General features: G+C 52.7%; 4 protein-coding genes across 4 annotated transcripts; 2 read left to right on the plus strand and 2 right to left on the minus strand.

Moving 5' to 3' along the window:
* Window positions 1-507: 507 nt before the first annotated feature.
* M431DRAFT_10126 (hypothetical protein) lies at window positions 508-1,125 on the minus strand (the record flags this gene model as incomplete). Its single annotated transcript, XM_024911310.1, has 3 exons — window positions 508-675; window positions 816-871; window positions 987-1,125. 3 exons carry the CDS (start codon window positions 1,123-1,125, stop codon window positions 508-510), a joined length of 363 nt encoding a protein of 120 aa, XP_024768919.1.
* Window positions 1,126-3,385: 2,260 nt separating this feature from the next.
* M431DRAFT_500333 (hypothetical protein) lies at window positions 3,386-7,239 on the plus strand (the record flags this gene model as incomplete). Its single annotated transcript, XM_024917913.1, has 3 exons — window positions 3,386-3,388; window positions 3,484-6,844; window positions 6,914-7,239. The coding sequence occupies 3 exons, from the start codon at window positions 3,386-3,388 to the stop codon at window positions 7,237-7,239; spliced, it is 3,690 nt and encodes a 1,229-aa protein (XP_024768920.1).
* A 473-nt stretch (window positions 7,240-7,712) lies between these two features.
* Window positions 7,713-8,984, minus strand: M431DRAFT_97911 (hypothetical protein; the record flags this gene model as incomplete). The annotated part of the gene is made up of 1 exon (XM_024924976.1): window positions 7,713-8,984. One exon carries the CDS (start codon window positions 8,982-8,984, stop codon window positions 7,713-7,715), a length of 1,272 nt encoding a protein of 423 aa, XP_024768921.1.
* A 238-nt stretch (window positions 8,985-9,222) lies between these two features.
* On the plus strand, window positions 9,223-12,813 carry M431DRAFT_512999 (glycosyltransferase family 90 protein). The gene is made up of 4 exons (XM_024919943.1): window positions 9,223-9,477; window positions 9,543-9,598; window positions 9,669-9,976; window positions 10,079-12,813. The coding sequence occupies exons 1-4, from the start codon at window positions 9,440-9,442 to the stop codon at window positions 12,623-12,625; spliced, it is 2,949 nt and encodes a 982-aa protein (XP_024768922.1). The 5' UTR covers window positions 9,223-9,439; the 3' UTR covers window positions 12,626-12,813.
* The last annotated feature ends 337 nt before the right edge of the window (window positions 12,814-13,150 follow it).

Here is a 13,150-nt window from a genome sequence, read left to right on the forward strand (position 1 = left end):
CGCACTCACTACTGCAGGAACCACAGATCGCCGGGAGGCAGCCCTTATTTTTTCACCCTCTGGGTCGACCAGATCTATTTTTGGTAGCCCGATGTAGCCCCAACCACTGACTGCTACCTTGCGCGCCATACATAGCGCTCGCTTCATACGAGTACGCGATACACGGGGGCGAGAAATAGGCAGCAAAATTTTGTTTATGATTTACTCGACTTGTCAATATTTCTTTTTTTTGATGAGGTTTTATTTTTAGGCGTTGCATTAAAACTAGAGATCGAGATGTGCTCTGGCAAAACTCAAGTCTCAAATGGCAGCCCCTTTGCTTTGTTTCAAGTCCTTTGCTGGACATCACGCGAGCTCCTAAGTAAACACATAACAATTCCAAACAAATCCATCTCCTCCTGGGCGGTTTCTCCAAATGGGGTACTCTGCATATTTGCGTCAAAATCAAGTTTGCATTTCCCAGCATTTGTTCCCAGCACGTGGTTCGCTATATAGCTCTAATGCTGTTTAAGCGCCGCCCTCCCGCTTAGCGTACTCCTCCTCGATGGCCTCGGCGTACTTTTCCTCTGGGGAGCGGGGGTCTTCGTGTAGAACACCATCCTTGAGGAGGGCATCGGGGGAAGGGCGATGCGAGATCTTGTCGTTGAGCTTGTCTCCGAGCATGTGTTTCTGAAGCTGTTGATTGATGCACCGTTAGCACTTATAGCGCCATCTCGGGGGGCCTCCCCCGGTTGCCGTTTTGTGAGTTCCAGGTCTCAAATTTTTGAAATATTCAAAAAATAGGATTTCACGGTGAATTATTGGAAGCTTCTTACCTCTTTCTGCTGAGCGAGGAGACCGGGTGCGGCTGTAGAGTCTGGGAGAATGTTCTCTGCAACATTGGTTAGCAAGGCGTACGGAATACATCAGTCTCCGTCAGGTGGCCGAATGTGCGTCGTTTCCGCAACAAATAGACAGACGGAGAATCGGGCATCATGGAGACGTACTCTCTACCAGCTCGGAGCGTTCGGGTCGGTGCTTGAGGTAGTTGGAAAGAGAGTTCTTGCGGGCAGAGTTGGTCTTGACAGAAGAGATGGGCGTCTCGTCGACAGGGAGGGCCTGGGGTTCTTCTGTGATGTCTGCCATGGTGATGGATTCGAGCTGATTTGTGCCTGTGGTGATTGATGGTATGTAAAGGTGTAAGTGGTGAGAAGTGGCAAGACGGTCGGATCAGAGCCTTGAAGTGCCCAACGAAGCTCGTGTCAAATGACGTCAGGTGCTTCCAGAGCTCTAATATGTGGGGGTGGGGTTTTTGGTGGTTTGACTGGAGGCTGAATCAACTCCAACAGTTAAAGAGATCAGACGATTATCAGATGGAAGAAAAAAAAAGTAATGTGAAGAGGGAAGAGAAGCAGAAGCAGGTCGTTTTGCAGTGGAAAAAGAGGGGGATGCAACGCTGTTTTTAACACTGATTCCCTCGATGAAGCATCGAACCCACACCGCATCCCTCAGGCCATCAACTTGGGACTAAAACAGCGACCTGGCGATGGTGGATAATTGGGCATGCGGGAGCGCTATTTTTCTCTACCCCGCAACTCTACTCTCAATTGCCCAGCTGCTGAAGGCGAGAGCAGGGATTGCAGTTAATTACGGGAGTGCTGGTGATGGGGTCACACAGAGATGCCATACGTGCGTGGTTTGAAGGTCATGGGCTGGAGGCCAAGGGGCGTGGTAGTGTCGCGTGGCAGCCCAAGGACAAAACAAAAACCAGGAGACGGCCTTCTTTTTTCGTAGTAGAAATACCGCCAGGGCACATGCTAGCAGACAATGCTCATTTCCAGGGCATCAATCACGGTCTACAAGTGAGTCTGTCCTGGAGCATTAGCTGCCAGAATGAGGCGTGAGGAGACTGAGCATGAGGCGGCATGAACTTATGCGCTTCCAATTAAGGGGCGCTTGAATTCTGTTGCGCCGATGTTTGGTTTCAGTTTTTCTTAGGCGAGGAGAGCGGCGTCTCAGAAAGGCTGGCGCCAATTGCAGAGGGCCACGCGAGTGGCTTGAGTGGAAGAATGCTAGAACAGGACATGGCTTGATGTCTTGGACGCCGAGAAGATAATTTTCGCAGGTGGTTTGCGCGTACAATTACGATAGTGATGGTTGTGTACTCCACCGTAGGTCCGCATATCGTCAATCCATATCTCCAAAGTGTGCTGCTGCACTGTACAGAAAGCACTGCTTCTTCTATCATTATCTGCTTTAGTCTTTTTATTAGTATCCATCTATTATAATCCAAATGCAAACTTGGAATACAGATAACGCTAGATGCGCAAGTTGGATTCGGAGAGTCTCGGCAAGTAGACAGACGCTTCGTCTGCTAGTGTTTATATGGAGGGGAATAGTCAATATGGAATCCGGATGCACAACGTCTATGAATAGTATTTGCCGGCCCGCGTATCGTCACCGGCCAGAGCGATCAGGCGCATGCAAGATCTACTGGGCGAGCAAATCAAACACTGAAATGGACGCTCTGGAAAGGGAGAGACTCCACCGCCAAGGGAGCGTTGACGAAACTGTCTGGCGCCAGCAAACACTGCCGGAGGTCCAGATATCCAGTTTTTCCTTCTTTTGGTCGACGAAGCGGCTCCGGGATTCGGTAAGGGTGTCTCCATCCAAGGTAGAAACCGGGAGAATTATCGGAACATGAATGGGTATGGAATAGTTTAAGGCACGGAGTTTGGTTGCACTGTATTACTATCGACGATACTACGGAGCACTAGGCACCTGTTTTCTGTACCTGGGCAACTTATCGAGGTGCGTTAGGTAGAAGGGAAAAAATGCTAATGCGCTATGATGTGAGGCTACGGAGGCGCCGGAGCGACGCTGCATGGGCTGTTCGTATCAAGAACGAAGAAAATAAGCAGGAATCAGGGTCCTTCTGCTGCACATAAATTAAAACGCGGGTACCGAAATTGAAAGAGTCGTGGAATTAAAAAATAAAAAAAACACTGAGCGTATTCCATCCCTGAACCAAACGGGCGGGTACGTACTGCTACTTGTCAGCGGAGTGGCTGTGCCATCAGGAATCAAGGGAATCCAGCACAAAGGAACCTGAAAGGCCACGGCGGAAAAAGGTCGGCCAGCGGCACTAAACGTCACTCGTCAGGCACCGCATCATTCGGCCGCGAATGCTCGACAAGCCACATTCAAGCCTTTGGGTCAACTGAACCGATTCCCCTCGCTCACTTCACCTTCTCTCGTCACTTGCGGCACAAACCACACGAGTGCTTGATTCCAGTAATTAGACATCTGATGCTCGAATAAATCGCGTCGTCAGCCTTCTTCTCCTTTTTTTTTCTTCATCTCTCTCTTTCCCCCCTCCTCCTGTGCCGTCTCTCCGTCTTCCACAATGGTAGGGCCACTCGAACTCTCCCCCCCCCGTTCTCCCTCATCCCCCGCCAAAAAGGCTGCGGCATCGTTCTAACAGGCGCTTTTTACTTTCCTTAGGGTATCTCGAGGCGTCCCAAGGACAAGGCCGCTCGCAATGCTCAGGCGGCGGGCGGCGGCATCGAAAAGCCCAAGAAGGCGACGTACGAGGTGACTAAGAAAAAGGAGATCGGTGTGTCAGACTTGACCCTGCTCAGCAAGGTCTCCAACGAGGCCATCAACGAAAACCTCAAGAAGCGTTTCGAAGGCGCCGAGATTTACACATACATTGGCCATGTGCTGGTCTCTGTCAACCCCTTCCGGGACCTGGGCATCTACACCGACCAGGTCCTGGACAGCTACAAGGGCAAGAACCGTTTGGAAATGCCGCCGCACGTCTTTGCCATTGCCGAATCCGCATACTACAACATGAAGGCGTACAACGACAACCAGTGCGTCATCATTTCGGGCGAATCAGGAGCCGGCAAGACCGAGGCCGCCAAGCGCATCATGCAGTACATTGCGAGTGTCTCTGGCGAGCAGTCGGGCGACATCAAGAAGATCAAAGACATGGTGCTGGCAACCAATCCGCTACTTGAGTCCTTTGGAAACGCCAAGACGCTGCGAAACAACAACTCGTCGCGATTCGGAAAGTATCTCCAGCTCTACTTCAACTCTACCGGCGAGCCGGTCGGAGCCGACATTACAAACTACCTCCTTGAGAAGACGCGAGTCGTTGGACAGATTACAAACGAGCGCAACTTTCACATTTTCTACCAGTTCACAAAAGCTGCGCCAAGCCAGTACCGCGAGCTGTTTGGCATCCAGAAGCCCGAAACCTACCTCTATACCAGCCGTTCCAAGTGTTTCGACGTGGACGGCATTGACGATGTCGCGGAATTCCAGGATACGCTCAATGCCATGAAGATTATTGGATTGAGCCAATCGGAGCAGGATGAAATTTTCCGCATGCTGTCCGCCATTCTGTGGATTGGCAATATTCGATTCCAGGAGGACCAGGGCGGGTACGCGGAGGTGGTTGACAAATCTGTGGTAGACTTTGTCGCATACCTGCTGCAGTGTACAGCCGAGGACGTCGTCAAGGGCATTACCATCCGTATTCTGACACCTCGAAACGGAGAGGTTATTGAGTCGCCAGCAAACCCGGCTCAGGCAATGGCGACCCGGGATGCATTAGCCAAGGCCATTTACAGCAACTTGTTCGATTGGATCGTAGAGCGCATCAACATCTCTCTCAAGTCTAGACAGCCCACAACCAACACCATCGGTATCCTGGATATCTACGGTTTTGAGATTTTCGAGAACAACAGCTTCGAGCAGCTGTGCATCAACTATGTCAACGAAAAGCTCCAGCAAATCTTCATCCAGCTCACCTTAAAGGCCGAGCAGGAAGAATACGCGCGAGAGAAGATCCAGTGGACACCGATCAAATACTTTGACAACAAGGTTGTGTGCGACCTGATTGAACAAGTTCGACCTTCTGGTATCTTTTCTGTCATGAAGGACGCGACCAAGACGGCCCACGCAGATCCCGCCGCCTGTGACCGAACTTTCATGCAGAGCATCAACGGCATGTCACACGCTCACTTGATTCCCCGACAAGGCAGCTTCATCATCAAACACTACGCTGGTGATGTCGGCTACACTGTCGATGGAATTACGGACAAGAACAAGGATCAGTTGCTGAAGGGTCTACTGAACCTCTTCCAGACCAGTGGAAATGCTTTTGTTCACACACTGTTCCCTAACGAGGTCGATCAGGATAACCGAAAGCAGCCTCCCACCGCGGGCGATCGTATTCGAACATCGGCCAACCTTTTGGTCGATACACTCATGAAGTGCCAGCCATCCTATATTCGAACGATTAAACCCAACGAGAACAAGTCTCCTTCCGAGTACAACCAGGCCAACGTCCTGCATCAAATCAAGTATCTTGGTTTACAAGAAAACGTCCGCATTCGAAGAGCTGGATTTGCTTATCGACAAGCCTTTGACAAGTTTGCCGATCGTTTCTTCCTGCTGTCGCCGGCCACTTCTTACGCTGGTGAATACACGTGGCAGGGCTCGGTCGAGGACGCTGTCAAGCAGATTCTCAAGGACACGAGTATTCCCAAAGAAGAGTGGCAAATGGGCATGACCAAGGCGTTTATCAAGTCCCCAGAGACGTTATTTGCACTGGAACACATGAGAGACCGATACTGGCACAACATGGCCACTCGTATCCAGCGTATGTGGCGAGCCTACCTTGCCTACCGAGCCGAGTCTGCCACGAGAATACAACGTTTCTGGCGAAAGAAGCGTACCGGCGCAGAGTACTTGCAGCTCCGTGACCAGGGCCACAAGGTCCTTCAAGGGCGAAAGGAGAGGCGGCGTATGAGTCTTCTCGGCTCTCGAAGATTCCTTGGAGATTATCTCGGCATCAACGCCATGAACGGTCCGGGTGCTCCTTTGCGGCAGGCGGCCAACCTTGGCTCGAACGAGCGTGCCATCTTCTCGTGCCGCGGCGAGCTTCTTGAAGCCAAGTTTGGTCGATCCAGTAAACCGAGCCCTCGCATCATAATCATCACCAATGCCAAGTTTTACATTATCGCTCAGCTGCTCGTCAACAACCAACCGCAGATCCAGGTGGAAAAGGCAATCCCGCTGGGAGCCATCAAGTTTGTTGGTTGTTCTACAGCCCAAGACGACTGGTTCTCACTAGGAATCGGCTCTCCCCAGGAACCGGATCCGCTCATGAACTGCGTCTTCAAGACGGAGATGTTTACTCATATGCAGCGTGCCATGCCAGGAGGCTTCAACCTCAAGATTGGCGAGACGATTGAATATGCCAAGAAGCCGAACAAGATGCAGCAGGTCAAGGTTCTCAAGGACTCTCAGCAGCGAGCCGACTTTTACAAGAGTGGCACAATCCACACTCAGCAGGGACAGCCTCCCAACTCGGTATCGAAGCCGCTGCCCAAGGCGAAGCCTGTGGCGGCACGGCCCATCACCAGAGGCAAGCTGATCAAGCCTGGTGGCCCGGGAGGAAGGCCGTCCAGACTCACTGGTAACCGCAATACCCAGCCGAGGCCGACGCCCAGCGGCACCAGGACTGTTCCTCCGCCACCTTCCGCTCTTGGCAGCGTAGTATCGGTATCATCGTCGGCGTCGTCTAATGCTGGCCCGTCAGCAAGCACAAGCACGTTGAGCTCGGTGTCACATCAAGTCCCAGTTATCGGAAACGCCAACAAGCCATTGAGCCATGCCAGAACACCCAGCGCAAGCGCTCGAGCTCCACCACCGCCTCCAGCCCCTCCAGCTCCCCCTGCTGCCAAGCCAAAGATTATGGCCAAGGTGTTATATGATTTCGCCGGCCAGAAAGAGAACGAACTCTCCATCAAAGCAGGCGACATTCTTGAGATTATCCAGAAGGAGAACAATGGTACGTATCATTCAACCTGTGAAATTTTGACCCCTTGTTCATATGATATGATCTGACACTATATGACAGGCTGGTGGCTAGCAAAGAACGCTCAAGGACAAGCCTGGGTGCCGGCAGCATACGTTGAAGAGCAGGCAGCTCCCGCTCCTCGACAACCTCCGGCGCCGCCTTCGGCCAAGGCGAAACCCGTACCGCCGACGAAACGACCAGCAGCAGGTGGCCGCAAGCCCGCTGACTTGCAACAGAGAGACTCTGGAATGAGCCTCAACGGCACCGGTGGCGACAGCCGCAGCAGCACACCGACGCCCAGCCTGGGAGGCAGCTTGGCAGATGCCCTCCTGGCACGCAAGAACGCCATGAACCAAAAGAGAGACGACGAGACTGACGACTGGTGAGCCACGCGACGAAATTTTTTAGATATGCTTCACGATGTGTGCTTGTCATGAAGGGCATTTTATACAGTTCAGTTGGGGCTCGTATTTGATTTATTGTCGATTTTTTTCTGTTGTTCTCTTTTTTTTTTTCTTTCTTGCTTCTTACATCAATGTCATGCCTCAATGACTGGAAAAACACTTTTCTTTTTGGCGGGACTTGTTGTATACACAATGTGTGCGAGAGATTTGGGCAACCCATTGTGTCATACGGTCTTTGAGTATAGATCTCGGAAGCGCGTGGTTGTGTTTTAAGGGGAGGCCATTGAGAGCCTTGGGGGCCTGGGATGCTATTTTTACATATATTTTAAAATGCTTGTTCTAGAAAAAATACAGTTTTTTATTTATAGTACAATATTATCTTTATGTTTATACGCTTGTTTTTATTCTTTGCTTGCTCGCTTGCTTGTTTTCTTTTCTTTTGTTCTTGTAGTTCATTATTCATCGTTGTATGATGTTGCCCCCTTTCTGCGGCGTAGTAATTCTGCAATGGGGACCTCGTCGTCGTACTGTTCTGCCTCTTCATCGACGCCATAGTCTCGAAGCCGCTCGCCGTTTGCGTTGACCCAGCCATTCCGATAGCTTCCCTCGTCACTATCACGCTCCCCATCCGAGCCATAGTAGTCATCCACCTCTTCCAACTCAGCCATAATCTTATTCTTCCTCCTGAAATCCTCTTCCTGCCTCCTCCTGAAAGCCTCAACCTGCTCCTCGGGACTCAGCCCAGCATCCTGCAACTCCGTATCAAAATTCCTTCTCGCCAAACCCCCCTCCCTGCCCGCGCGCCGCAGCTTCTCCGGGTCCGGGGGCGGCCACATGCCAAATTTGCGGTTGAACCCGTTCTCGTCCCATGTCCAGCCGGGCCCCGTGCCGGTCTTGCTGAGGCGCGGGTTGCCGGCGAGGGGCAGCAGCCACAGGAGCGGGTTGGAGGAGCCCATGGCCTGGGCCATGTTGGCGAAGAAGCCGACGTCGTAGGGGAACTCGATGGGTTCGAAGCGCAGCTTTTCGCCGTCCGGGCCGGTGATGTCCCACCATTCTTTGGAGCCGCTGCGGATGTTGGACTCGTGCTTGTCGACTTCCATGTCTTCGATCGTGGTGCGGTTGAGGACCCAGCCCTGCAGCGTGGTGATCAACATTAAACCCAGCGCGAGCGATGTGACGGCCCAGACGAGAGACGTCATGGCGAGCGATATCAGCGCAAAGAGCGAGGGGCCTAGATGTGCGGGCATGTGTCTCGTCTCCCACAGGGCGTAGAACCTCTGCCAGAAGAAATACCCCAGCGTCCACAGCGACACGTTCGCATAGACGAGAAACCGCAAAAAGTGCGGAAACGTCGTCATGGACACGCAGTTGGCCGTCCAGGGACAATGGTGATCCATCTTGGGAATACATCGCTTACAATGCCGACAATGATGCGCCCTAGGAGGCTTTGGCGCCTGACACTTCTTACACCACCGCCCATCCGCATCAAGCACCTGTTCCTCGAAAATAAAGCGGCCGGGATCGATGGTGACGGCGCGGAAATAGCTGAACCAAAGACACAGCAGCAGCGTGTTGAAGACGACGCTCTCGTTGCGAGTCAAGGGACCCGGGTCGAGCGTCTCGTCGCTGAAGACGAACTGCGAGAAGTAGCTTAGGAAGGCGATCAGCACGCAGACGGCGGGCACGGCGAGGGCCTCTGCGAACGGCGCATCGCTGAATCCTGCCATGGTTTTATTTTACGGAGGTTGTGGTGGTGAGGACATGTATGAGGTTCTTGATACGGGATTCATGGCGGTTTGGATTCTGCCACTGCTTAGCTTAGCTTACTGTACATACGAGGTTGCTGCGGTTGGTTTGGCGGAGAACGCGCGGAAAGGGTAACCGCTTCTTATGTAAGCGGAGAGATACCCCTGAGACCGAGACCCAAAAAAGGTGAGATTCAAGACCGGACGAGGAATGCCGTTGCAGAAAAGAACAAGTATAATATATTATATCGTGTTGAGACTTGGAGAGATTTTGCTTGAGCTTTCTCGTCGTCACGAGGCCATTGGATTGCAGCAGAATGATAGTCTCGAATTGCACTGCTCAGGCAACTAGATACATATAAGGTACCAACAAAACGCAAAAAACGTGGTCCGCGTCGGGCTGAGCCGCCGGGCTGGGAAAGCCTCTTTGAAGAGCCATGGCTCGATACCTCGCTGTGCAATTATCCGCTCTTTGGTATACATCAGATTCCCTTTCCTTCAATTCAATTGCGATGTTTCAGTTACTGACAATCTTTGCAGCAGTGTTTTGTCATTTGTATATATTTCTCATTCGTTGGAGCGCCACTCATTAACCGGTACGTCTTCAACGTCAACTTCTGTCATTCACTCATCAACTCTACACATAAAAAGCTAAAACTCCACAAGAACGACCTCGGCTGTCATCCTTATTAGTCTTGCTTTTATCAGGCCTCATAGTCTACGGCCTCAGCGCTGCAGCGAAATTCATTCCCGGAGCAGACGGCCGCTTCGTCTCGGGTACAGCTCCCACCGGCGATGAGACGACGATCCTCGGCGTTGCGTCTGACGAGGCGCTTCTCAAGGGATCCAGCGCTCACCTCCCCAATCGGCCTCGACGATGGTCTCTTCCGGTCTTAATCTTCACCATTGTCCTGAGGTTGGAAGTATTTCACCTGGTGAACAAGCAGCAGCAATGCGCTTCTCCTGGGCTCGAGGTAAGAAAATGACGTCACTGAAGCGAATTATAAGAGCAAGAGTCGAACATGATGGGGATCTTTTTTGCTAACAGAATCTTCTATATTTCTTTTTAATGACAGTCGTTTCTTATCCTCATTCTCATTGGATATGAAATCTTCTCTACACGCCGCAGATGGGGCCTCCCGCTCTCCGCCTTGGAAGACGACGACCCCTGGCGCAGCATCTTCGACGACATCTGGGACTGGTTCAGCGGGCCTCGCGTCGTAATGTTCAACACCGTCGTCAGCGCATTCGTCTTTTCGCTAGGGACTTACTTATCCATCTCGAATATCCGGAGGTCGACTTACTTTTGCTTCCACCTCATCGACAGCCGGTTCAGGACCGTCTCTTTGCAGCTGCTGGGCCTCGTGCTTGATGCCGTCATTATAGTCCTGCTGTGGCGGATGTTGGCGTGGGCAAGGACTATGAAGCTGCGCCTACGCATCTTAAGCTCGGTGCTGCTTCTATCGGCTACCTCAGTGGGTATAGTATGGGTTGTCAACACCGTCTTCAGAGGCACTCATAGAGTAAACGTCTCCTTTGGATCCCTGTATGGGTTTGATGCCGTGGTGGATAGCTTTGCTTTTGCCTCTCTCGTCACGGCATCCATGTTTTGGATATGCGAGACATCAACCATTACGCCTGTCGGCACCTTGACCTTCTTGCTAGGCATATGGAGCTCATGCGACAAAATCTTTCGTTACGGGGACTGGCTACACCTGTCACGAACTGCTCTAATGGGCCCGTTATGGATGGTTGTCGCTGGCTCTATTTTCTTCGTATATCTTCACGACCTCCGTTCCATCGTCTTCATTCGACGGATTCTGTTTGCCCTCATACTGTTGGCTCTCCTCTTGGGCACAACCATATTCATTCTTGTAAAGAAGCCTCAAACGTTTCACAACAACATCCATCCTGCCAACGATCTCGTCTACACGGCCCACGTCGAGCATGACCGCTGGAAAGCACAAGTCAGCGTCAGTACCACGCTATCGACGGCTGTAACAGTCTACCAGGAGCGACACAACGGGAGGCTACCGCCCCCCAATTTCGACGCATGGTACAAATACGCCGCGGATGACTCGGTTATCATCGACGACTTCCAGCAAATCGACCGAGACGTTGGCCCCTTTTGGAACGTGCCCCCTTCTGTGCTCCGCAAAAGGGCCACCGAGATGGCGGCGATGCCGGACGTCGCAACCATCACGGTCATGGGCGGCAAGGTCTCTCGGGAGGACACGGGCAACGGGGACGACAACAAAGATCTCGACGAGGTGGTCGCCCTGATTGGCAAGTTTGCCCAGCACCTCCCGGACATGGTCCTGCCCATCAACCTCTCTCCGTCGCCCCGCGTGTTACCGCCGTGGGAGGAGGCGAATTCCAAAAACAGGGCTGCTCAGCTCAGCTCCGTGGCTGACCTATTATCTCGGCGCTCGATGGACGAGGCGAGCAACGGCACTGCGCCAGCGGAGCACGAGAAGGAAGAAAAGGAAACAATCGTCCCTCCTCCTCATACTCGTCCTCCTCGGAGCACGGTGCCGGCTAGTGCCTTTCGTCGGATGCAGGCCGAAGCCTGCTCTCCCTTGTCGCGTAGTAGGACGAGGCCTCACTGGAACTTTATGGAGTATTGTTGGTCGTGTGCCAAGGACCACACCCACGGCCAACTCCTAACAAACTGGCAGCGGTCGTTGGACACCTGCTCCCAGCCTGATCTACGTCTGCTGCACGGCTTCTCGCTGACGGACCCGCCGCGGACGCCGCTCCGGCAGCTCGCCCCCTTGTTCGGAGCCTCCAAGACAGATGAGTTCCGTGACATTGTCATACCGCTCCCCAAGACGAGGCTGGAGCGGCCCGACATCAAATGGCAGTTTACACGAAGATACGATAGTCTGGTCTGGAGAGGGGTCGTGGGGGAACACGCGCCCAATAGTCAGGCCCTACGCGGAAGTCACAAATATCGCCTGTTGCATCTCGCCAGTGCGCCGTACGCACGCGACGACGTAATCATGGTCCTCCCCAAGCCCGACGACCACGAAACATTCGCCTACGAAAGGGTATCGGCCGTAGAGGCCAACGCCGTCGTGCCTTTCAGCGTGGGAGTGACCAACTCGACGGCCTGCGCAGCCGATGGGTGTAAGCTGGTCGAAAAGGCCTACGGCATCCGCGACGATGCCACCGAGCCGCTGGAATACCGCTATGTGCTCCTCATGGACGAGGACGACGGCCCGCCGCAGCAGGTCCTTCGCACCTTGCGCTCAAACAGCGTGCCACTGATATCCACCATCTTCCGCACGTGGTATACCGAGCGGCTGATGCCGTGGCTGCACTTTGTCCCCATCGATCCAAGATACCAGGCCCTTCACACGACCTTTGCCTACTTCTCAGGCACGGAGAGCCGACCCAAGGTCAATGGCAGGGAGACGTTGTTGCAGGGCAGACAGGCAGATGCCGAGTGGATCGTCCAACAGGGCCAGCGATGGGTGGCAAAGGCTCTCCGCGAGAAGGACATGGAGATCTATCTGTTCCGGCTGCTTCTGGAATGGGGGCGGCTCATTGACGATCTGAGGGACGAGATTGGATTCCGCAAGGATGACAAGGGGGCGTTCCAGAACGACGCCTGGAAATAGTTTCTGGCAAGTTGTGTAACACTGCGCGAATTCTGGCCGGCGTCAGACGTTTCAATACTTCTTTTAGCTGAAACGATGCCCATAGGAACCTACAATTAGTTAGCCTCATGAATATAAGTTTCTGGGATAAGGTCTTCATGTTGAGGAGTACCACGCACATGCCATCAGCTTTGGAGACGATAGTTTCAATCACCTCTTCTTTAAGTTCATTATTTTGCATAACTTTATAGCGACCCTTCGCTAAATTGTCGTCAATGAGGAGCCTTATGTCTTCGGTATGGGCCTTTATCTCGACAGGTATCCATCCAGAGAATGTTTTTTCGGGATCGGTTTGCCGGCTAGTGATCAATATCCGAGCTCCGATGTTTTGGAGATGGTTGAGTATCTCCAAAGCTTCATTTTGGAAGCTTTCAATGCATTCATCCATCGCATCAAGTACAACAAACGATTGCTTAAACTTCCTTAGAAGGGCGTCAATCTCGCGCATAAGAACAGATGTGTCGGAGCCGGTGTCGTTGCCTCTGC

Source organism: Trichoderma harzianum, assembly GCF_003025095.1.
Source record: "Trichoderma harzianum CBS 226.95 unplaced genomic scaffold M431scaffold_19, whole genome shotgun sequence".
NCBI lineage: Eukaryota > Fungi > Ascomycota > Sordariomycetes > Hypocreales > Hypocreaceae > Trichoderma > Trichoderma harzianum.

Excerpts from the sequence above, each read along its gene's own strand:
- M431DRAFT_512999 (XM_024919943.1), top strand. The coding sequence starts at position 9,440 with ATGGCTCGATACCTCGCTGTGCAATTATCCGCTCTTTG. Across the intron at positions 9,478-9,542 it reads GTGCAATTATCCGCTCTTTG|CAGTGTTTTGTCATTTGTAT; the intron begins GTATACATCAGA and ends CAATCTTTGCAG. Across the intron at positions 9,977-10,078 it reads GCGCTTCTCCTGGGCTCGAG|TCGTTTCTTATCCTCATTCT; the intron begins GTAAGAAAATGA and ends TTTTAATGACAG.